The sequence below is a fragment of the Knufia obscura genome, assembly GCF_036327395.1.
Source record: "Knufia obscura strain CCFEE 5817 isolate CBS 148926 chromosome Unknown scaffold_3, whole genome shotgun sequence".
Taxonomy (NCBI): Eukaryota; Fungi; Ascomycota; class Eurotiomycetes; order Chaetothyriales; family Trichomeriaceae; genus Knufia; species Knufia obscura.
In genome coordinates this window covers 1,938,715-1,961,962 of record NW_027042689.1, presented here as the reverse complement: position 1 = coordinate 1,961,962, position 23,248 = coordinate 1,938,715, and the positions used below count along the sequence as shown (strand labels likewise).

General features: G+C 51.9%; 11 protein-coding genes across 11 annotated transcripts; 5 read left to right on the top strand and 6 right to left on the bottom strand.

Annotated features, from left to right (window-relative positions):
- Positions 1–252: 252 nt before the first annotated feature.
- On the top strand, positions 253–1,215 carry PMZ80_003800 (uncharacterized protein; the record flags this gene model as incomplete). The annotated part of the gene is made up of 1 exon (XM_064872228.1): positions 253–1,215. One exon carries the CDS (start codon positions 253–255, stop codon positions 1,213–1,215), a length of 963 nt encoding a protein of 320 aa, XP_064732608.1.
- Positions 1,216–2,155: 940 nt separating this feature from the next.
- Positions 2,156–3,341, top strand: PMZ80_003799 (uncharacterized protein; the record flags this gene model as incomplete). Its single annotated transcript, XM_064872227.1, has 3 exons — positions 2,156–2,473; positions 2,564–3,124; positions 3,195–3,341. 3 exons carry the CDS (start codon positions 2,156–2,158, stop codon positions 3,339–3,341), a joined length of 1,026 nt encoding a protein of 341 aa, XP_064732607.1.
- A 299-nt stretch (positions 3,342–3,640) lies between these two features.
- Positions 3,641–4,602, bottom strand: PMZ80_003798 (uncharacterized protein; the record flags this gene model as incomplete). Its single annotated transcript, XM_064872226.1, has 2 exons — positions 3,641–4,513; positions 4,561–4,602. 2 exons carry the CDS (start codon positions 4,600–4,602, stop codon positions 3,641–3,643), a joined length of 915 nt encoding a protein of 304 aa, XP_064732606.1.
- Positions 4,603–5,280: 678 nt separating this feature from the next.
- On the top strand, positions 5,281–7,128 carry PMZ80_003797 (uncharacterized protein; the record flags this gene model as incomplete). Its single annotated transcript, XM_064872225.1, has 1 exon — positions 5,281–7,128. The coding sequence occupies one exon, from the start codon at positions 5,281–5,283 to the stop codon at positions 7,126–7,128; it is 1,848 nt and encodes a 615-aa protein (XP_064732605.1).
- A 1,066-nt stretch (positions 7,129–8,194) lies between these two features.
- Positions 8,195–10,107, top strand: PMZ80_003796 (uncharacterized protein; the record flags this gene model as incomplete). The annotated part of the gene is given in 2 exon segments (XM_064872224.1): positions 8,195–9,616; positions 9,628–10,107. 2 exon segments carry the CDS (start codon positions 8,195–8,197, stop codon positions 10,105–10,107), a joined length of 1,902 nt encoding a protein of 633 aa, XP_064732604.1.
- Positions 10,108–10,741: 634 nt separating this feature from the next.
- On the bottom strand, positions 10,742–12,645 carry PMZ80_003795 (uncharacterized protein; the record flags this gene model as incomplete). The annotated part of the gene is made up of 2 exons (XM_064872223.1): positions 10,742–12,296; positions 12,347–12,645. 2 exons carry the CDS (start codon positions 12,643–12,645, stop codon positions 10,742–10,744), a joined length of 1,854 nt encoding a protein of 617 aa, XP_064732603.1.
- Positions 12,646–13,654: 1,009 nt separating this feature from the next.
- Positions 13,655–15,652, bottom strand: HST3 (NAD-dependent deacetylase hst3; the record flags this gene model as incomplete). The annotated part of the gene is made up of 2 exons (XM_064872222.1): positions 13,655–15,475; positions 15,527–15,652. The coding sequence occupies 2 exons, from the start codon at positions 15,650–15,652 to the stop codon at positions 13,655–13,657; spliced, it is 1,947 nt and encodes a 648-aa protein (XP_064732602.1).
- A 537-nt stretch (positions 15,653–16,189) lies between these two features.
- On the bottom strand, positions 16,190–16,714 carry PMZ80_003793 (uncharacterized protein; the record flags this gene model as incomplete). The annotated part of the gene is made up of 1 exon (XM_064872221.1): positions 16,190–16,714. The coding sequence occupies one exon, from the start codon at positions 16,712–16,714 to the stop codon at positions 16,190–16,192; it is 525 nt and encodes a 174-aa protein (XP_064732601.1).
- Positions 16,715–16,943: 229 nt separating this feature from the next.
- Positions 16,944–18,674, bottom strand: PMZ80_003792 (uncharacterized protein; the record flags this gene model as incomplete). The annotated part of the gene is made up of 1 exon (XM_064872220.1): positions 16,944–18,674. The coding sequence occupies one exon, from the start codon at positions 18,672–18,674 to the stop codon at positions 16,944–16,946; it is 1,731 nt and encodes a 576-aa protein (XP_064732600.1).
- Positions 18,675–18,966: 292 nt separating this feature from the next.
- Positions 18,967–21,099, top strand: irc3 (putative ATP-dependent helicase IRC3; the record flags this gene model as incomplete). The annotated part of the gene is made up of 1 exon (XM_064872219.1): positions 18,967–21,099. One exon carries the CDS (start codon positions 18,967–18,969, stop codon positions 21,097–21,099), a length of 2,133 nt encoding a protein of 710 aa, XP_064732599.1.
- A 550-nt stretch (positions 21,100–21,649) lies between these two features.
- PMZ80_003790 (uncharacterized protein) lies at positions 21,650–22,819 on the bottom strand (the record flags this gene model as incomplete). The annotated part of the gene is made up of 1 exon (XM_064872218.1): positions 21,650–22,819. The coding sequence occupies one exon, from the start codon at positions 22,817–22,819 to the stop codon at positions 21,650–21,652; it is 1,170 nt and encodes a 389-aa protein (XP_064732598.1).
- Positions 22,820–23,248: the final 429 nt, after the last annotated feature.

The following is a 23,248-nucleotide window of genomic DNA, read 5'->3' as shown; positions in this document are numbered from 1 at the left end:
ATCAATGAATATGAGTCGCCGGGCAGCTATTCGAGTACATTGGAACTCCGAACAGCTAATGTCGGTCTATCCAAGGTAATGTACTTAATTCGCGGCACCACCATCTCTGTCTGAGGTCGTCCTCCTCCCTCTCCCTCGCACTCCAACTGTCCCATTCATTCGTTCATTGCACGCATCCGTCCCGGTGACGACTTCCATTCGTTTCACGTTGATCGTCGAATCTCAATACTTCCACAGCTATTCCACCTCACCATGAAGGCATCAATTCAGACCATGGCCTTGGCCATTAGCGCTCTCAGCACTACCACCTCTGCTCGAGCTATCTTCAAACGCGCCGATGCTGCTGAAGCTGCTTCCGTCGGTTATGCTACTCAAAATGGTGGCACAACTGGTGGCGGAAGTACAGCAGCCACTGAAGTAACCAGTCTCTCTGCCCTCCAGGATTGCGCAAGCCAGGATGGTCCTGCCGTCTGTATCGTGTCCGGTACTATCTCTGGTGCGGATACTGTCAAGGTCACTTCTGACAAGACCATTCTCGGCGCTGATTCAAGCGCTATTCTCAAAGGCGTCGGGTTGACCATCAAGGGCGTCTCCAATGTTATTGTTCGAAACCTGTCGATCGACAAGGTCCTTGCAGACAATGGCGACGCTATTGGCATCAACGAAGCCACCAATGTCTGGATCGATCACTGCGATGTTCAAGGTGACTTCACACAGGACGACAAAGATCTGTACGGCGGCCTCTGCGACGTCACCCACGCAGCCGACTGGATCTCCATCACAAACAACTACTTCCATAACCACTGGAAGGCTTCTCTCGTCGGCCACTCCGACAACAACGGCGATGAAGACACTGGTCACCTCACAGTCACCTACGCCAACAACTACTTCTACGACATCAATTCTCGAGGTCCCTCTTTCCGGTTTGGTACCGGCCACATCTTCAACAACTACTACGAGAAGATGAACGATGCCATCAACACCCGCTTGGGTGCTCAGCTCTTGGTGGAGTCGAACCAATTCGTCGATGTTGAGAAGCCATTGTATGCTGTTGGTGACGACGGATTCGCTGTTTCTAACGACAATGATTTTGGCAGCGGTGAAAATACTGCAGCTGCAGGCGACGCATCTGTGCCATACGAGTACACTTTGCTGGGTTCAGCTGCGGTCAAGGCTGCCGTTGTTGGCACTGCGGGTGCTACTTTGACGTTCTAAATCCCAGGTGGTCATAAGATTTGGGTGATCTAATTTCCAATCGACCACTTCAGCATTCTCCTGCGAGCCTACGGAAGGTTTCCGCCGACATACCCTGATGTGAAGGTGAAGATGGACCATTTAGCAACACATAGTCTGTCATGAAAATGCTATGCTCGCCCAAACAGAGCTGCGTGTTCCATACACGAACGGTGCACCTGTGACCGATTATGGCCAATCATAATCACCGTTCGTAGTCGTTCATTAGACTCATCGTGGACACTCAAAGTGGCCAGTCCCAGCACAAACTTAGGAAGGTAGGCCGGCCAAGTCGTGTGTTCAGCACAAGATTGGAATGGTCGGTGACGATCTCATCTCTACCTCACCAGGCACAAAGGTACCCACGGCGGCCTTGATTCTACTGACTGCAGTGCTGCAACGCGATCCTTGCTTCAGCCCTACATGCTGAGTCGTCCGAGACAGATCTCAGCTGGTTAAAGGTTTAGCAAGCACTATAGCAGGAATGAAGACAAATATGGCGCGAGACGGACGCCTTATCTCCACATGTGCTAACACACGCTGCCATTGCTATGGAAGATGCTCTCCAAAGCACTTCGGGCAAGCAACATGTTTGTCAAATGGACACACTAAGCAATAGCAGGTTCACGACAAGCTCGCGCCCTTGCACCTCGGATTCGATACTTCGGATTGATAACAACGTCGTTCGAGCATGGTACTGCCAACCCGTTATTGCCCGTCGTTGCATACATACACATCGTTACGTGGAGTGGCACCTCAGGCGAGCTATTATGATCGGCCGCCTAACAGCAGGGCAAGGCCGACATGTCCGACTCTCGCAACCTCAGGAGAACCCTACCAGCCGCTCCAACACATAAGGGAACCGCAACACGACGTCCACCATGAACACAGCAATACCCAGAAGCCCACCCTCGCAGCAACAATGGCAATGGAACAAACCAGCGGCACAACCACCCGCCCCGTCTACGTAATCGACAGCCCACGAACATGCTCCCAAGTCTTCGGCAAGCTATGGATGGCTCACCCACAGCTCGAGCACATCTTCATGAGCATGATGGGCCCGTCGATTTACGGTCCAGAGTCCCTATGGCGAGGGCGGAAAGCAAGCGACAAGATACAGGAGTCTTATACTGACCTCATGGAGACGGCTAATGCATCGGGAACGGGCATGTTCCAGCCCACGACGTATCAAGATGGTGCAGCGAAAATCGAGGAGAGCGTCAAGGACATACTGGAGAAGGTAGGCATCGTACCCATGTTCTTGCAGACGGCGGACATAACATCTCCTGAATGAGTAACTAATTACCCAGCTAACTCCCACCCACCACAGGGCAAAACCCCCTGGATAAAAGACCACTCAATGTGCATCGTCCCACCCCCCATAACCACCAAGTGGCTCAGCCTAACCCCCCAACCTCCCTCCCTCCTCGCAAACCCAACAGCCTTCACGACCCCCTTCCTCGACTCCGTAACACCCATCTTCCTCATCCGCCACCCCACCCTAAGTATCCCATCCTTCTACCGCAAGCAACGCGACATCCTGCACAACGCGGCCACGGACGCATCCTTCCGCATCCTGACGAGTCTGGAGTGGACGCGGCTTGTGTTTGACTCGTATCTGAGGCGTCGGGGGTTACCCGTGTCTGTGTCTGAGGACCCGGATGTGACTGCGTACCCAGCGGAGCAGGTACCGCTGCTCATCGAGTCGGTAGACCTGATATATCATACCCAAGCTGTAGCGGAGCGGGTATGCGACTACGTCGGCATCGATAAGGGTGGCGTGCAGTATGAATGGGAACCTACGCCTGAGGAGGAGTGGCCGCCGTCGGCGCTGGCGAGGGCGTTTTTTCAGGATATGCTTGAGTCTACGGGGATTCAGAGGGCGGAGAAGGTATGTTTGGTTGTTTGGTTGTGGGTGGTTACTGTGCTGTGTGAATGAGACTAATGAATGCGTCTTGTAGCCGGCGGAGATGGGTATTGATTTGGATAGGTTGACTGCTGAGTGGACGGAGGAGTTTGATGAGGAGACGGCGAGGACGTTGAGGGGGTTAGTGGAGAGGGAAATTCCGAACTATGAGTATTTGAGGAGGTTTAAGTGGGTGGTGTAGATGTATTTGGTTTGCGTTGCGGTGTATGTGTGTGTTCGTTGTGTGTCTTGCATGGCACGCGCAAGGGCACGGTCGGGTCAATTTGAACAGTGGCATCCTATAGCTCAAGCAGCCTGGCATATGGGCTTTGAGTAGCCTGCAGTGATCTTTCGTGTCACCATGTTTGACCTCAAAGCCGTGGAAGGCCCGTAGAACAATCCGAGAACTTCTCGTGATTGGCACGCTAAAGGCACCTGATCCGAGAATGCGTGCATTTTGTACAAATCTATGAAGAAAGCTCCTAATCTGATAATGTACACCTACGTAGCCTCAGCAGCCATTCTCTCGGCTGCTTCCCTAGCCTTCTTCAACTCCAACTGTTCTCTCTTCATGGCATCAATGCCAGTCTTGACCAGCTTCCTGTCCTTGGCTGCTTGTCGGTTGTGGTCGGCTACTTTCTGCCATTCTGCCATCTCGGGAGCTGGTATCCTTCTGTGGTCTGGAAGACCAGTATGTTGCCGTATCCAGTTCCAGATCTCGGTGTGACGTACACCAGCCAAGGGTATTGTGAGGGATCTGCTGTAGGTGGTTTGTGGAGGAGATGTAGTCTGAGGTGATGATGCATCTGCTACTGGTTGTGCCTTGACCTTGATTTCGTCGCTGGGAGCATGAGATAGGATCTCGGGTGTTAGTTTCACTGGCTGTAGGGTCTTCGGGCTTGGTGTCAACTTTTGCAGATGGTGGTATCCCAGTCCTTCCACGACAGATCTGGGCTGCGCGGCTGGCTGGGCTTTCCGTGGGTCAGGATCTGCGGCTGATCTCTGTTCCCTTAGATTCTGCTCCTGCTCCTGCTGCTCTGTTTTGTTGTTCGCTCTCGGCTTCACCTTCAGCTGAGGTTTCGGCAATGGGTATGCCTTGAGCTGTGAAAGGGCTTCTCGATCTGTGGACTCATATTCGACCGTAAGATACATGGGCTCGTTTTCGCCATTCCGTATCGTTTCAATTTCTGTCCTGAGAGTCGGATTCCAGTACTTCAGTCTTTTCAGTTCTCCGTGCCAGAAATCTCGACCGCCCCAATAGTATTCTTTGTTCGGATAGGGTCCGGTGGGCACGCGCATATATATCGACTTGAGGAGGGCTTGTGACGATTCGGGAAGAACTACTGATCCAGCGCCATTCTTGATATGGAACAACTACTATCATCAGCATCATCCCTTGGTATCTAATCCTAACAATTCACCTTGTCAGTCAGCGCACGCATGCGCTTCGCTGCGTTCACCATCTCATCCGGATGCTAGGCTGCCGGGATAAAAAGTATCCAAATCACCAACCAGAGAATCGCAAGGTGAGTGCCGCCTCTAAGTCGATGGTTGGACGTGCGGTGATGCTCAATATCTCGGAGTTCTGTTGTCGTCGAAGATATTGAGACGATGAACGCAAGGCTGTTACAATCAGATACATACGCTTGTAATTTATCCGCTTAAACTTTCCCAGATGTCTTGGAGGAACTTGAGGTCACAAGCCTGAACTGTGGCAAGTGTTCCGAACTTGCTCTTGCACCCAACCAGTCTCGCCAGTTTAACATCTCTTCCCGCCCGTTCCTATCTTTGAACGAAGACTCCCCGCATATCCATGCCTATTGCACATTAGTATCATGTGAACCCGATTCAGCATGATCCTCTGCTTTCACGATTTGCATACCGCCTGTTCTGGGCTTCGTGGAAATGCCTCAACGGTAGCTTCGACCTGAAAGGGGATGGCTGACATCCCAAGAGAGTCATTGACCCGCTTTGCCTATTCATATTGACCTTTCAGCCGGCCTTGGTGTGGCTTGTTCTCCTCCGTTCAATCCAAAACCAATTCTTCCATACTTGATGTGCTTCGATCTCGACGGCACTTTCTACTGACCTCGTTCCTGCATGTGAGGTACACCTTTGCCTGCCCGTGTGCATCTGACACAATGGACATGCTCCGTGGGCGGTTGATCAACAAGATCGACGACATCTTGGCACAAATCGTGTCTCAAGAGACGCCACTGAACTCTCAATTACAGATAGAAGCAAACCTTGTGCTTCCACAGGACTCAACGGGTCTGACAAGGCGTGTCGTACTCGACTCAATCGACATAGATGATTTGAGGCATCAGGTCGCCAGCCATAGTGGGTCACCACTAACTGGTACACCGTATCATGCTCAACATGCTTTCAACATGTCTCACGGGCTACCCTCACCGATGAATACAATCACCTCGGAGTCTACGCCATACCCGCCTGTCGAGCATACCATGCTAGACGCGCCTCATCCTGCTCCCGCTAACACTTTGTTGTCATCCCAACCAGTGCTGCCGGATACCGGGTCCAATGCCAACAATTTCTATCCTATACTTCCGGCAGAGGTCGAGCAGACCCCACCTACTACTCCGCCCGTCGGTGGTGGCAGGCAAGTGGAAGGCGATGACCGCACCTTTCCAAAACGACGGAAACAAGACAATGCAAATTCACACAAGATGGAACAGTCGACAATCGATAAGCTGATCGAAGGCATATGGGAGCAGATACACAATCCCAAGAGCCTAGCTATGGGTGATGATCTTAAGGAAACGATGCAATGGGTGCTGGAGAAGATGTCTGGCCAAACAAGTCGATTCGCTACAACGAACCTCGAATTCAGCAACGCCACTAAATGCTGCCGCCAGATTACGACCAGTAGTCGTACTGCACGAGCTTTTGAGGTCATCGTGCAAGCTCACTGGATCGATTGCTATAATGCAAGACTCGCCGCCCTAAGAGAAGACCGTGCCGAGCTGCGACCACAAGAACACAAGAAGATCGTGCTGACAGAGGCTTGCACTTCCTTCTCATGGTCAGAGAAGGAGCTACGGAACAGAATGGCCATTTGGAAAGGATATCGAGAGATCAAGGATGCTGCTGGCTGGAGTGCACTGATCTTTGCGGGTCCAGGTATTTACAGATTCTGCAAGTACCGACTTGGCTTCGACGAAGACGCGATGAACAAGCTACGGTCTCTAAAACTGCGAGCTGAAGTAGCGGCAGATACGCTACAGCCACAATGGAGGCAGCTGCTATCACTTGTCGGCGAATCCACTCAGATTCACTGGCGAGGCCACCCTCATGACTGGGCTGTCAGCAAGAAAAAGGGAGAAGACCCTGTCCCGTTGGCTGTGACCTACAAGAAATGGGATCCGAACTTTACCTACCAGAATCTGGAAGACTCCGTAATTGATACAGATCAATGGGGTGAGACAGATCCACGACGATTCGAAGGAGGCCCTGAACACTACTGCAAATCGTGCTCCTTGAGACAGTCGAGTATTGCCGAGGAGAACGAGTGTGAATGCTTCCCCAACCTATACAGCCCGAACCCACGTACACCCACTCCGGTGCAGGTCTTTCGCACCGACAACGGCAAGAACAATGGACTCATAGCTTGCTGCGCTTTTGAGCGCGGTCAGGCTGTTGGCGAGTTCGTTGGTAAGCTCACAAAAGGACTGGCCGATGTCGATGTGATGCAGAGTCAGGCAGGAGATCATGAGCCGTATCAGATATGGCAAGGGAGATGCGGCAATTTCACACGATTCATGAATCATTCATGTGCATCGAATTGCCAGTTCCAGACGTTCTCATGGCTGGGTGTTCAGCGAATCGTTGTCGTCTCGAAAGGAGTTCAAGCTGGTAAAGAACTGACAGTTGACTATTCAGGCAGGTATTGGGACAATTTGGACAAGGTTTGCTTATGTGGTGAGCCTTGTTGCAGGTACAAGGACCGTAGGAAACTCGCTTCTGTCTAGTGACTTGTTCAAGCCAGAGTTGAATGGCCTCTACGATGACTCCGGGCTAGGCAATGGGTTCAAATAACAGTGCTTGCTCCCCAATCTTCTTCGAACAGACCCTCAGCCGATACTATGCAACGGCTCTGGGGCGCAACAGGACGAACTTGGGCGCCGGCATAGGCTTGAGGGCCGAGTGGTGATACTGTACGGTCCATACGGCCATAATACACAGGCTCTTCGCTCCCAGAAAAATAGCAACTGCAGACGGTCGGCGTTGTGTGGCTGAAACTTCTGTTCTCGTCTCAGAAATTCATGTGGAACCGGGCAGATCTCACGCGCCTAGCAAAAACTGCCCAGAGCTAAACCACAAAGTGCTGCCCAGGCAGAATCTTCAACAAGCAGGGAGGATCGTGTAGGTGGCGTTGCGACGGCTGTTTGATTGGCTGTCGGCACGTTCTAAGATGAACCCCAAACTTCGTCATCTTTTCTGCTCAGAGATCTTTTGCTTGGCTTTGTGTTACAACCCTACCGACTGGCTGCTTAGATCTGCACGCTCGTCAGGAACAGAAGACGATTATGCTCGGATCTCAAAGATTTAATTCTATGCAGCGTCGCCCATCGGCCAAGCTGCGAGCAGCACGATCGGGACGTTAAGGGCAGAGCATGGGCACCTCGTAAAGCAAAAGCATATCGGAGACTCTTCAAGGTTCGTTTTAAAGACATCGCGCCAACTCGACCGTGTTCTGCCGACCAATGAGAACCTTTAAATACTCCTTATACTTCGGTTATGATGGAGCAGATCTCATGCATTGTCGTCTGCCCACGCCTTTTTATCTCGCATAGAGGCAGACTTAATGTGGATCTCCGTCATAGGTCTCGAGCTGCACGCGCCTTCATTCAATGCTAATATCAACAAGGCCCCTGCACGAGTTCATCTCGATTCGTAAACAACAAGCTAAAGCGCACTTCACCTCACCGTCGCTAGACTCGCTGTCATTCCTTTCTTGAGGCATCGCCTCACATGTACTTGTCGTTCTGTTTACCTTTTGCTCAGCTCGTAGTATAGACCATCACGACTGTCACGATGCTTACGAAAGTACCGACCTTAGACACACAGGCCGATCCCTACAAATGGCAGGATGAGCAAGGCTTCTGGGCACGATGCGCCCACCCATGCCGTGGCATGTGGTACGACATCAAACGTCGACTTCCATACTACTGGTCCGACATAATAGACGGCTGGGCCTACCGCGTCTTCGCCGGCACAATCCGAATCTTCTTCATCAACCTCCTCCCCGCCCTCGCCTTCCAGCTCGACATGAGCCACAATACAGGCGGCTTCTTCGGCATCAACGAGGCACTCCTTTCCAGCGCCCTCGCCGCAATCGTCTTCTCGACCCTCTCCGCCCAACCCCTCACAGTCGTCGGTGTAACCGGTCTAATCTCCCTCTTCAACTACACAATCTACGATATCATCAAGCTCCACGACGTAACCATCTATCCCCGCTTCATGGTCTGGGTCGGCATCTGGGCCGCAATCTGGCACTGGGCCATCGCAATCACAAATCTCTGCGACTACATGCGCACCATCACCGATTTCTCCTCGCAGACATTCGGCCTCTACGTCGGCACAATCTACGTCGTCAAAGGCTGCGAAGAACTAGCGATCAACTTCTACGACGGCCAGATCGCCAACGGGTTCGCCTCGTCAATGATCGCAATTCTATACTTCATGACAGTCTACTACCTCGAGCGCATCGGCAGCACCTCCTTCGCGACATCCGGCGTTCGCAAGTTCATCTCAGACTACGCATACGTACTCGCAACAGTCTGGTGGACAGGCTTCTCCCATTTCCCCGGCAACCTCGCCTACGCCGACTTCATCCGCCTCCCCATCACGCGCGCCTTCTACCCCACAGTCGACAGACCCTGGGTCGTCGCATTCTGGACCCTCGAAGTAAAATGGATCTTCGTCGCTCTCCCCATCGGTTTCCTCATGATGCTCCTCTTCTACTACGATCACAATGTCTCCTCCCTAACCGCCCAAGCACGTAACTTCCCACTCAAGAAACCAGCCGGCTTCCACTGGGATTTCTTCCTGCTGGGCTGCACCTGTTTCGCCGGCGGAATCCTCAACATCCCGCTTCCGAACGGTCTTGTCCCGCAAGCACCAGTGCACACAGATTCCCTGACATACTACGACGACACACCAGAGTACATCTCCACCAAAGACCACGACACCGAACCCGTCATCGTCCGCCATAACACCAAAGCCACCAAAGTCGCAGAACAAAGAATATCTCACTTTCTAATGGGTCTCGCGCTGGTAGGCATGATGACGCGCCCCCTCCTCATAGTCCTCCGCACGATGCCACGCGCCATCTTCAGCGGCGTCTTCTTCACCGTCGGCCTAGGCGGCATCCTCACGAATCCGATCCTCGTCCACAAACTCAAGTTCCTCTTCACTCAGCGGCAATTCATCCCGCCGCATGAGCCGCTGCTCAAGGTGAAGCGCAGCCAGATATGGCATTATCTCGGCTGGCAATTACTCGGATGGGCGACGACCGTGGCGATATCGCAGACGATCGCGGCTATCGGATTTCCGGTGTTGATTATGGCGCTTATCCCGTTGAGGTGGAAGGTGTTGCCAAGGTTGTTTACGGGGGAGGAGCTGGAGATTATGGATCATTTGACGGCGGATGGGGAGGTTGTGTTGGTGAGTTTGGGGGGAAGCCGGAGTTGCCGGAGGATAGGCTGTTGAGGAATAAGGAGTCGAGGGGGAGGGAAGACCCGGAGAGGGGTGCGGCGGGGATGGCGGCGGGGATGGTGCAGGTTAGTGAGAGGGATGCGGAGTTTAATAATGAGGGGAAGGGGGCGTTGAGGAGGAAGAACAAGAAGGGTGGGAGGGATGAGGATCATGATGGGACGTATGATAGTGAGAGGACACAGGTTAATTCTGAGTCTTCAACACCGGAAGGAGTGGATGCGAGGAGATAGGAAGAGGTGGCATAGGTGTTTGATTCGACGTTGTATGTGGTACAAACGTGGGAGCATGCCTCTAGGAAAGTCGTCCTTCTGTCGAGCGTTACAGCGTCACTGTGTATATAATTGTCACTCAATGAACTCTACAGAGTTTACTATGGTTCTGATACCTCACGTAAAATTCTTATCAGGTACGGTTGAAGACTGCAGGTTGATTGCTAGCACAGAGGCTGATTGCATCAAGTCAACCTGGTTGCTTCGCCCTCAATTCAGAGACTGCAAGTCCTTCCACCATTTACGCTGGGGCAGCGATGGCGAGCGCAGTACTGCTGTCGCATGGGTGGAGAGGCGGGAGTTGTTCATCTGGCCCTGCTGCGGGGTGGACATCGATGTGGCGCTATGCAGGGAGGATGTGCGTAGCGTCCCGGGTGGACGCACGTACTGCTAGGTTGAGGATGTTGAGGGTTTGATGGGGTAGGGTTGAGAGAACGAGTGTAATCGACAAGTTTGGGAAAGTAAGAGAGCTGTGTGGGACGATGTCGGCCTCGTGCCTGGACGCATGGTATTGTTTTCCACGACACGATTACATGAAACACTCGATATCATGCAAGACTAGGGCCCTCCTTGCGTCTTGTAAGTCGGTAATCATCTATAGCAGCCCAATGGTTCTCTGCTTCATGTTCTTAACATCCACATCCTGCCACAACGCTACCGACGCCAAACAAACAACGTAGATACTAGTAGCCGCAATGAGCATATACCTCTGCGTCTGCCCATAACTCAAATTAATCGCGTCTCTCGTCGGGCTCCCCCAAGCATAGCCAGACTGCACTTCGATGTCACCATAGATCTCCATGAAGTTTGCCTGGGCGTCAGCGGGCAAATTCTGAAGCAGCCGAGCGGGGAAGATACCCTGCCACATCGCACTGGCGATTGTTGAACCGATGGCACTACCAATGGCGATGATCATGGACTCGCAGGCGAGGAGGGCGGGGAAGTCTTGTTGCTTTGAGACGGCCATCAGGGTTGTTTGCTCGGAGGTAACGAGGACACCGCCGCCGAAGGCAATGAAGAGTTGGCACATGACGATATACCCGATGTTTACGTCTGGTTGCCGGAACTTGATCATTAGGCCGACACCGAACATGGTGAGTGGGACGCCCCAGAAAAGGGAGTACCATTTCAGATGGCCGTAGTAGCGGAGGCAGACGCCGTAGACGAGGCAGGTGAAGCAGGAGCCCATGGTGTAGATGTTGCTGATGTAGGTGGCGTGGGGGATTGATTGGTTGAAGAGGACGATGAGGAGGGAGTAGAAGTAGGTGTCCCAGATGTACCAGCCTATGTAGAGGGCGCCGGCCATGGTGTATGTGAAGATGACGGTTCGGTTCTTGAGGAGGTGCCATGGGACGAATGTGACTGGTGCGAATTTTGCTTCCCAGACGCCGAAGGCGATGATCAGGAGACCGCCGAAGATGAAGAAGCAGATGATTAGGGGTGATCGCCACAGCAGAGGTTGGAGGGTGTAGATGTTGAAGGTGAGCAGGAAGAGCGCCAGGCCTGTGGCGAGGACGAGAAGGCCGATAACGTCAAACTCTTTGGCGTAGTATAGAGCTGTTTGGGCAAAGGTACCTCGACTAGGGTTGGGCTGGATGAGACCTGCGTTCCTGGCTTTGCGCTCGTTCAGGAAGAACAGGGCTATCAAAGGTGCACAGACGATTGGGACAACGATACTGAACACCCCGAAGCCCCATCTGAACCCTATACCGTTAGGCCTGGTGATGCTTTCGACTGCGAAGCCGTAGACCCAGGTGGTAATAAGCCATGGTGATCCGGCGTAGCCAATAAAGAATCCTCTGTTCCTCAGCTTAGATGTATCGGCAATGAAGACCGTCATGGAGAAGTCGATGCTGTTGTAGCCGAGGTAGAAGAAGACCTGGGCTGCACAGTAGGTCTGTACGTTGTTGCAACCAGCCATCATGATGATACCCAGGGTGACAGCGATCACTCCCAGTATCAGAGCCTGTGGTCTGCCCCATATACTCATGATTTTTGCATACGGCAACTTCCAGATACCAGCAATTAGGGAAGAGATAACGCCGGTGAGTGCCGTCAGGGAGTGTTGCTGGAAGGAGGACGTGACATACGGCGTCAGGGTACTGATGGTCGACGAGGTGAAGGAGAGTGTGAACTGAATCAACCACATCCTTCGACATATCAGTATGTCTTGCCTCCAACAGGGTTGCTGAGCACTTACATGATATACGCAAGTATCAGATCCCTTTTCGACCAGACGTGGGTCATAGCCTGCACATTTTGCGTACCACGCTGGGCATTTGTGTCAATTTTGGTCAGCTCGTCATCTGATGCAGAATCATCTGTAGCGGCACTACTCCGAGTAGCCCCCAGCTTCTCGTCAGATCGGCCGCCATCGAAGCTGGTGTGAGCTTGTATAGAGGCAGGGATATCAGCAATGTCGATATTTGCTCTATTTGTTGTAGCCGTGTTCTGGGTGACAAGCGCCGCTGAGGTCAGGCCACGCAAACTGATTCCCATGATGAGACCGCACGTGTGTAGTGGCAGATGGAAGTGTTGCACAAATGCAGATCGAGATTGATAAGATCAAGATAGAGTCGAAACCACGAAGTCGTGTCGGCGGACGCTATATACTTGAAAGTGTCGTCTGGCTGGGATCATAGCTGTCCCTGCAGGTCGGTTCGAGCTCATGGTGGGCTGCTACGTGGATCCTGATCGAACAGACGAGCGCCCTTGGCACAGCCGCTTGGAGTCAGGAATCGCATGGGCTCGACCACATGGGAAGCTGGCAAGCTCGTCAAGCATCGTGGCTACCCCACCAACAGCTGTTGGTGAGCGTTAGCGAGGAGCGGCCTGGGTGGAAAATCGCAATGGATTTCCCAGAAGAGCCTGCAAAATTTTTGAGCTCCCACCTGCGGTGAACAAAGCAGCGACCTCGCATGAGCTTTCAACACTTCGGGCATAATCACCGGCCAGCGAGGCAGAAGCACGAGACGAAAATGGAGGTGGATGGGCATAAGCTCGGAAAGCTTGTGAGACGATGTCTTGGTGCGCTTGGAAGAAAGCGTGATTAATCTTATCTCGGCGAGTCAGGGTCGCTAGTGCCCAATCATTGAGCAAATCTTCATCTAATCATTATCTGATCATGCAGGGCAGCTAGTACTAATGAAGGTCCAATTCCGTCCATCAGCTGTTCGTTAGTACATCTCTGCCATGCTGGGATGGTGCCACCGTTGTGGTTACATCCGAAGTCGGCCCTGACATACGTTTCAGTGTCGTCGAGCTTCTTTGATAATGATTCGCAGGGGAGTTTCGTAGGCCTAGAGTGCTCGCGACAGCTCTAAAATCCGTGCTGGCTATTGCCAAGACACAAATATTCAACTCACGTCGGATTACCCGCCGCACCAGGTGCTAGCACGGTCCAAATTGACGCAGCGTAGTTTCCGTTAAAAGCAGGTACAAAGATGGGTAACCTTTTCGAGAGATCTAGTGCTCATCACATTATGCAGATATTTCATGTCTCATAGTTTCATCTCGGTGGTCTATCAGCTGGCAAGCCCGAAGACCACTCTTCAAGACCTGCGTCCTTCCGTGCTCTTGCGGAGAACAGCTTGCTTGCCAAGTTGCCGAGTCGCGCGTATAGAGGCTTGTCCTCTTCATCACCGACGTTAGCGTTGACGAAGGACAGCTGCTTGATCGCGCTAGTCTTGTTCTTTTGGTCTAGATCAAGCTCATCTTCATCTTCTGTATCCTGTATTGCATCGATCTGCGATGTTGGCGACTGGGTAGGAGACAGTGAATTCTCCGCATCTTCGCTGTATGCCAACTTCGACTTCCTGAGTCCGGAAGACTTCATATTCTGCCTGGGTGTCGGTGTTGCCATTTCCGCAAGTTTGTTCTTGACGACTCGTTCCGATACTGTCTGGGGAGGGCTTAAGGCAGAATAAGCTGGTTCTAGGGGAGAACCTGGTACAAAGTCCTTTCCAATTTGTCCATCGACTAGAGGCTTGAAATGCCGTTTCAGTGGAGAAAATGTTGGTCTCTGTTGCACCAATGGAGAAAGCACCTGAGCGATACGCTTGGTTTCTGAATCCCGGTTCTTCCAGCCTGTTTGTTTTCGGGTTTTGGGTGTCTTCTGTACGTTCGTTGAGTCTTTGTGTACTGTGATGGTTTGACGAGCCTTTTTCGATTGCGTTGTTTTGAGCACAGGAACGTCGACAGATATGTTCGCTCGCTTCTTCGGTCTCGCCACCTCGATCTCGCTTTCGTCTGTGGACTTCCTCTTCCTTTTCTGACCTACGACCTTGGTCACCTTCAGATCAAGCTCACCTTGTCTCAACCAGAGATCTTCTCTCCTCGACCTCAGATCTGCTATCCATTCATCGCAATCCATAGCCACGTAGTCGTCGATGATACCCTCCCATTGGCTCTCTGACGGCCGTGTCCTGTTCACGAAAATAACTCGACCATTCTTTTGATTGTGCACGACTTTTGCAAAATCTCTCACAACTTTCTGCAACCCGTGAACTTTCAGAGATGTGCCCATGATGATCAGCAGGTCCGGGTTCGAGGCTTGGTCAAATGCAATGAGTGGCACCAGCAGAGAATTCTGTGGATGTTCTTCGCCATACAGCACGATGTTGGGTCTCAGCTCCCCTACAGCAAGACCGCGCTTGCCTGTTGCTTGTCGTGCATCACTTTTTTCCGCACAGATTTCGCACTTTGGAGCGGCGCCTTCCAAGAAGATTTCTGTTTCCGATTCGGTCCATTCCTGTTCCGTCGCGCATACCCGGCATCGAAGGTTGCTCAGCTCACCATGTAGCTGCACAACCTCACAACCAGATTCGAAGTCCGTACCTTGGGTCTCCTGCGGTCGTGGTGTCTCATAATTCTTCTTCATGAACCTACGCTTATTGCCTCGGCCGCGCGTCAAGTCCATGCAAAGACCCTCCCGAGCTTCCAGACCATCTATGTTCTGTGTGTAGCAGCGCATCAATCTGCCGCCATCACGCAGAGTTCTGACGAATTTGTGTGTCGCGCTTGTGCTCTTTACGTCGTTCATGATTTTGTGCCTGAGGGTTGCAATGAATTGGTAGAAAGTCGTAGTAGTCTCAGCGCTATGGAAGACGCGCGCGTTGAACAGATCTTCTCCTTTCATCCGTGACGACGGCGAAGACCTGTAGCTGCCGGAAGAGAAGATGGATGACTGAGAAGACGGTGGCTCGTCGTCATCACTCGTGTAAGCTTTGCGCTTGCGAGAGGAGGGTGTCGATGGGTTCGAAGGAGGTGGTGTAGGTAGAAGAGCCTGGTCCGGGATGACATTGTACAAGCCATCTTTTGACCTGAAATCCTGTACTGACGTTAGCGATGAGCCGCGACGGTTTTTCGGGAGAGAACTCACAGGTATGCCACAACTAGTGCTGATGCCAGCACCAGTAATTAAGAGGTGCTTATGCGATTTCGCAAGCCCATCAGCAATATCTTGTAAAGCTCTATCATCGCCAGCGACGATTTCTCGTAGAGGCATATCGGTGACTTCGCAAGTCGCGCAAGCTCTGCTGTGTCGATGTTGCGCTCTATGGAGAGTACCTCTATGGAAGAAAGATAGCTCATTTAATCTCTCACGAGGTCGTCCTTCAGCACTGTCGTGTCAAGTTCGCTGGCAAGTGTGAATAGTGGAACTTGTAGATGATTATGTGGCTGGGAATCGGTTTGTGCTTTGACGCGTCAAAAGACGCGTCGTGAAGTCATTAGACGATCGCTGAGGTGTATGAATGCTACATCACTAGTAGTAATAAGGGAGGAACACTCGAAAACCAAAACATGTGAAGAGAAGAGAGTCTAGAGTAAGAGTGAGTGAAGGAAACCGCGTCGTTATTATGCTGTCATGGTCGAAGCTTCTTGTTTTGGTACATGGCGAGCTGCGCGGGAGATCGACCGCTAACTACTCCAAGCTCTTTCGGACGTGATCATGTCGTGTTTTCGAGCCTGAGGCACCCATGTATGTTGCTCATACGTGCCTAACCACCCTTGCCATGTAGCAGCGACGAGCAGTGCCCTCTCCTCATGCTGCTTTCAGTTGCATCACCATCCTAAACATGGATGTGATAGCAAGATAGTGAAGTGTCCATTGAGGAATCCACCATCCCATAGGCGTCAAGCCTCGTCCGAACCTGGCTCCCTCCATGCGAGCTACATCCTCATATTTCATGCTGGTATATGCTCGCCAGTAAATATATCTAGCAACGAGCCAAGCGATCCCTAATACAGTCACCCTCCGCGGATTATCCAACCCCGCTATCAGCATGCTTCCGACCATTGGAAAGAGATTTTCGGTGTAGTTCGCGTGACATCTTTGAGCGCAATTGAACGTGAAGGCTGCTGGGTTTTTCTTGCACTGTTCTTCGCTCGCATAGAGGAAAGGATACTGGATATTTGCCCTTTTGCGGTAACTTCCGCCAATGGTCATGCCTAGACCGCTGGAAAATGCTAGCGCAATGCCTGATGTGAGAAGGACAAGGCTATATTCTGAAGGAATTCGCATCATCGCGAGATCGGCGTTGTGCAGGCCGGACATTGGGTTCGCCATGATGATGTGCAGCCTCGCTCTGGTTGGCTAAAGACGACTCAGAATATGTTTGAGCAGCAAACGCAGGACTTTGAGATTGCTTTAAAGGATAACGCCAACAGCCCCGCCTCTGGGACGCCTAATACGATTGTCGCTTTCGTGAAGCTATCTGCCGGATCACCGCAAGCGACTGTCAATCGCAATGCGGTGGCTGGAAAGTTACGCATGTCAATGCTCAAACAGCTTCCTCTCAAGCATCGTCGAAAGTCTTTGATACTAGCCTCTTTCTCTCCCACGAGCCGCGGAACGAGATCTCCGACCAGTCTTGTAGCTCTTCCACCGTCTTCCGAAGTGTCTTCGGACGTTTGCCCCTTACTTCTTCTTGTTCTTCTTTAACATCTGGAAGGCCCAGCACTTGCCGTAGCCGCGAAGCGTCTTTGACTCCGGTTGAATGATCGAGCTTCTCTAGAAATTCGTCTTGAGCTTCCTCGAGCATCACTCGACGACGCTTCCGGCTTATAGGGATGTCGTTTTGCTCTACTTCGATTGGCCCGTTATCATGACTGTCCGTGCTCGAAGCAGCGTTTGCAGAAGAGTGGTCGCTGCCGACGAAGGAGGAAGTGTCTGAAGCTTCATCCGAAAGCGAATCCGAAAGCGAATCGTGTCGTACGTCTCGGCTTGACCATCTTCCGCGCCGGTTCGCTGACTGGAGTTGTCCTCTATTTTCTGCCACTTCGCTATCACCCATGCTCTGCTCGTCCTCCGCGTCTTCTTCTTGCGACGACATGCTCGTCATACTCGACAGGGACCGGCGTCTACCCTTCGAAGCACGGACTGAGAGAGCTTTTTCGACCTGTGGTAAGCTCAGAGCTTCCGAGTTTGACACACCTTTCGTATGTCCTCCAAGAACGACTCTGACATCACTTCGCCTTGGAAATTTGGCCCAATGCTCGAATGAATCGACTGGCATGTTGAGAACCTTCAACGCTGCCACAATATCGGTGTCTTTCAGCACTCTTGCTGGTGCGTAAGCCGGTGTTGTGGTTGAGCGTATTCGCGACTCGGCGAGGAAGACGGCACTCTGCACCACTCTTTGGACGAGACTCTTGATAAGATGATAGTAGGTCTGAACAGCATCGACGGTCATCGATGGTTGTTCATCATCTTCTGCTACTTCGGTCCAATGATCAAGATCACTATGGTTTGACGTATTCATGAAGACGTCTCTGCTGAGCTCCAGCATTGTGTTGAGGTGGAACATCCCCAGTGCATCATTTCTGCCTTTCCACAAGGTGAATTTGATTTCCAGGTCGCCCTCAGAATCAATATCTTCCGCAGTAGTGCACTTGTCTTCAATGTAAGCCGCAGTCGTATTGTCGACCAACCAGATACCGTCGCCTTTGTTTTTCGCAGCAGATAAGTCGTAGTAGTTCTGAAAAGCAGCTAATGCATCAGCGGCATCCTCGAGCAGGGTGTCAAGATCCTCGTCAACCTCGATTGCGGCGTCGATCTCGGCATGAGTGACGTTTTTGGCGTATCGGGAGAACCTCTGACGATCGATATCGGCGTCTTTCAGCTTCAAGAGGAGCTGCATGACCTCGACTTGAGACTTCGATTTGATAGCGGCAGCAATAGCTGGGACATTTCGATGACCTTTACGTGCAAGAGCATCGAAGAACCGCTGCTTCTCATCTGTTGTCCACACAACTGATCCAATCTGGCTTGTCAGCAGTGGCTCGTCAACATCCACAATCTGTTGACTTTGGCGAAATAATTCCAGATATTGATCGTTGTAATTTTTGCTTAGTTGCTTCCATCTGATCTTATGGTAGTCCTTTGCAGTGGACAGTTCAGCATATGGAATTTCTTCTGATTGATCATCGTCACTTGAGTTGTCGCCTGCGTTGAGGAACCCTGTGGTCTCATCTGCTAAGGAGGCATTTTTATTGACATCGGAGTCTTCAGCCTTTTCTATGTCCATGCTTGTTGCTCGATGTGCGGCAAACTCCAATCCCACGAGTGGTGTTGCGCACAGATGCTTTGGTGATCAACATTATGAAGAACAATTTTCTCGAAAAAAGCTGGTTAACAGCGTCCTCTAGAAAGGCAAGAACCAAACCTCAAATTCATAACTTGAGGAAGGCACGATCAGTGGACGCGGACTCCGTCACATGCCATGACAGCCTTGCCATGTCAGCCTCGCGGCGTCGACGACATCATCAATACTGTACACTTCAACACTGAATAGCATATCTAGCAATTCATCATGAAGCATGCTTGGTTCTCCCAGATGGCTAAGTCGCGCATCATGGTCCTTTCATGCCGTCAGCAGTCCCCGAAGATGGCAGCGCAATCTAGCCAGCGTCGTGGCTGGCACGCCACCAGTGGTTCGTGAAGAACAAATCCGGCTACGACAGTATCAAGAAGAATGCATACAATCAGTCCTCTCCTATCTCAAGAATGGGCACAGACGACTGGGTGTGTCTCTCGCCACAGGCAGTGGAAAGACGGTCATCTTCACTCAGCTCATTGATCGAGTCAAATCCGATCATGCGAAAGCTACGAAGACTCTCATTCTAGCACATCGTAGAGAATTGGTGGAACAAGCGGCACGACACTGTAGGAGGGCGTATCCAGAGAAGAGCATTGAGATTGAGATGGGCGATCAACATGCTTCGGGCGTCGCAGATATCACGATTGCCTCGGTCCGCAGTCTACAGATAGGCAGGCTGGAGAAGTACGATCCGGAACTATACAAGCTCGTCCTCGTGGATGAAGCCCACCATATCGTAGCGCCCGGCTATCTGGAAGTCCTCGAGCACTTTGGCCTCGATCAGCCGGTTGTGCCAGGCACCACAAGCCCCCAGGCAGTTGGCCCAGCACTAGTTGGTGTAAGCGCAACCTTCTCCCGCTTTGATGGTCTTAGACTCGGCACAGTTATAGACCACATAGTCTACCACAAAGACTACGTCGACATGATCGGCGAGAAATGGCTATGCGACGTCAAGTTCACAACCGTGAGATCGGGCGCAAATCTCTCCCGAGTCAAGACAAACAAGGATAGAGACTTCGCCATCTCCCAGCTCAGCAGTGCCGTGAACAACGACGAGATCAACGAAATTACCGTCAAGTCCTGGCTTACAGAAGCAGGAGACAGAAAAAGCACTCTCGTCTTCTGCGTTGACCTGAACCACGTTGGGAGTCTCACAGACACATTCCGCAAACACGGTATTGATGCTCGCTTCATAACAGGAGACACCAAGAAGAAGATCCGAGGAGAACGCCTCGAAGCCTTCAAGAACCGCGAGTTCCCCGTCCTTCTAAACTGCGGCGTCTTCACCGAAGGCACAGACATACCCAATATCGACTGCGTGCTCCTATGTCGTCCCACCAAATCCCGCAATCTCCTCGTTCAGATGATCGGTCGTGGTATGCGTCTTCACAAGGACAAACCAGACTGCCATGTCATCGACATGGTCGCCAGTCTCGAAACGGGTATAGTCACAGTACCCACCCTCTTCGGTCTAGACCCAGGCGAACTAGTCGAGAAGGCATCAACTTCCGACCTTGAGAAGCTAAAACAACAAAAGGACACCGACGCCGAACTTACGGCTTCCACCTCCTCCCCATCAATGTTCGGCGTGCAAGACTCCAAACCCTTAAACAGAGACTTAACATTCACCCACTACGACAGCGTCCACGACCTAATAGAAGACACCTCAGGCGAACGCCACATCCGCGCAATCTCTCAAAACGCCTGGGTCCAAGTCGACACAGACAAATACATCCTCGCCGCCCGCGGTGGAGTCCTAACCCTCGAAAAGCGACGTCTCACAGACGCAGAAATCGCCAAAGCAAACAAGTCCACCAAGACTAAGACCAAAAGCAAGTCCAAACTCAAAACAAAACCAACCACAGATGCAGAACCGGAAACACCCGAACCCCTCAGCGACGTCGTAATCCCCTTCAACACAACCCCCCTCTTCCACATAATCTACAAATCCTCCCTCCCACCCACCGAAAAATCCCACTCTCCCTGGTCCAAACCCCGCACAATCGCCACAGCATCAACACTAACATCCGCCCTGAACGCAGCCGACACCTTCGCCGCCAGTAAGTTCGAGCGTCTATTCATTATCACCAGTTCCCCCTGGCGGAAAACACCCGCAAGTGAGGGGCAATTGTCGTTCCTGAATAAATTGCGGTATGTGAATAGTGAGGAGCCGCTGACGGGGGAGGATATCACGAAGGGGCAGGCGGGGGATATGATTACGAAGATTAAGTTTGGGGCGAGGGGGAGGTTTGATAAGTTGATGGTGAAGAAGAGGAGGGAGGAGAGGGAGGAGAGCAGGGTGAGGGAATTGAGGGGGCGGGAGAGTGTTAGGGTTGGGCCGTTGGCTGCGTAGGAAGGGACTGCTCTGTCGCTGACTGTGGATTCTGCGTGTTTGTCCATGTTTTGCTGGAAACAATCCAACGTACAGTATGCCGGCTGATCGCACTGATTGACTGTGGTGATGGTCTATAGCGGCAGGCTAGATGTAGGCCATGTCTGTATATAACGGCCGACGCAGCAAGATGCTCTCGTCGCTCGACTCATTCATTGTCGATGCATACTTATTCTGAAGCAATAGTACATACCATAGCATAGACGGCGCAGAGAGTTATGGATCCAATATTTGTGGCTAGTGAGTCGATGCTTGGAAGCACTGTAAGACCCCAGATCGACTATCGCTAGAGCTACATTGCTATCTACAGCGCAATGTGCTTGACTGTGAAAAGAGCAAAACTGTCGGTTTGGTCAATAAGCACACCTCCGGTACTGATGGCAATTTGAACATCACACCTTCAGTGGTGCAAGCAGAATGCAGTGGTACTCTCCGCCTGGGACTGTAGATTGTAGGATGGACGAGTAGGTAACACTGCTGCGCTACTCGGTTCATTTCACCGCAGGTCAACTCATATTTCTGCTCCTGTTACCGGAGCAGACTCAGACCATCCTGTATCAGAGACTACATCCCACTCAACCTCATCCAGAGCACCAACTAGATCCGAGATATCGTTGAGCCCGACACTACCGCCGTCATCATCCCAATCCACATATGACTGTGACTGTGACCGCGACACGACCACAATCTCCGAACTACTCAGCAAACTCTCAAGCACAGAAAACACCTCAGATCTCTCATCGGTTGTTTCCTGTTCAGTATTACTCTCGCCCTCCACCTCCATCTCGCGATCCAACGCACCACTCCACCAATGATACGCAGAAGTCGTTTCACACACCCGCGCCGTCCCATCTTCACCCTCCACCAGATCCTTCAGCTCTTCCCAGTTATCAAGCCACTCCGGCCAATCACACCCACAATCACAAATATCCATCGCTTCCACATCACTTGGCGTCTCGACTGCATTGTCCCTTAATCCCCTTCGCAGCATCGCACGCTCCACCATCCGATTCTCCCATCGCTGGGTATAATCACGGCGGATCCGTCTGCCTCGGGAATGGCGGGTGTCTGGGCCGGAGGAGAAGTATGTCTTTTGTTCGAAGTTGTCACGCTTCGTCCAGGTTTTCAATTTGAGTTTCAGGTTCATGTTGACGTGGGTGGGGTGGTCAGGATTTGGAAGGGCGGGTACCGACTGGAAGTAGGCGTTATGCTGCCAATATCCTGCCAGTTGAGTAAGGGAGGTGGGCGCCTCGAGTGTGGTTGCGATCGCGTAGTCTGCGCTGTATGTATCGGTGTTGTTTTCTGTGTGGGTTGCATTGTGCCCTGTTGCGCGCGCTTCGGCAATGGCATGGTGGATAGATGGAGCAGTCATCATCGTCGTCAAGGAGTCCTGCCTGCTTAGAAGGTCGTCGAGGATGGTTTCGTGCTCGGGTTCCACCACAGCGGTTGTGTGAACATGCTTCCTCTTCCTGGTCCTACTCAATCGGACGGGCTCCTCAGAGACTAGAGTGAGAGTGTAGTACTGCTGGCCCACCCACGATGGGTGCACACCGCGGTAAGCGTAGTACTTCTGTTTCTGCTTGCGTAGTCTATTTGCTGCTTTCTCTGGGGAGCGCAGGTCGACGTAGGAGGGCACGAAGGTTTCGATACAGCAGTCGAGGACGTCCTCCGGGATCTCCATGCTAGATCTGCGTGTTCGGGGTGTAAGGAGTGTATGGCAGCAGCATATGTTTGCTGTCTTTGCGAGTCTCGACAGAGTACAGTCGGCTCAGCGATGAACAGTCGATGACCCAGCTAAGGGATCGAACTGCTTTGCTTGTGCTTAGAAAGAGGGCATGCTTGATGCGAGCGCAGGCTGGTATTTGTACACAGACCTGAGCAGATTGTGGTGACTCACGAGGGAGGCAGTGATGCCTGCGAAAGAGTCATCGAAGGAATGAGCTCAGATATTTGAAAATAATCAAATTGAGCTCAGCCACAAGCCACAATTGAGGAAGATCGAGACGGGCTGGTTCAACCAATCAGAAGAGGGGTATCGACCTCAGCATTGATTTCATAGGTACACCATAACGTCTTTGCCTTGCCAGACGTTAATCTATGCCTGGGTGAA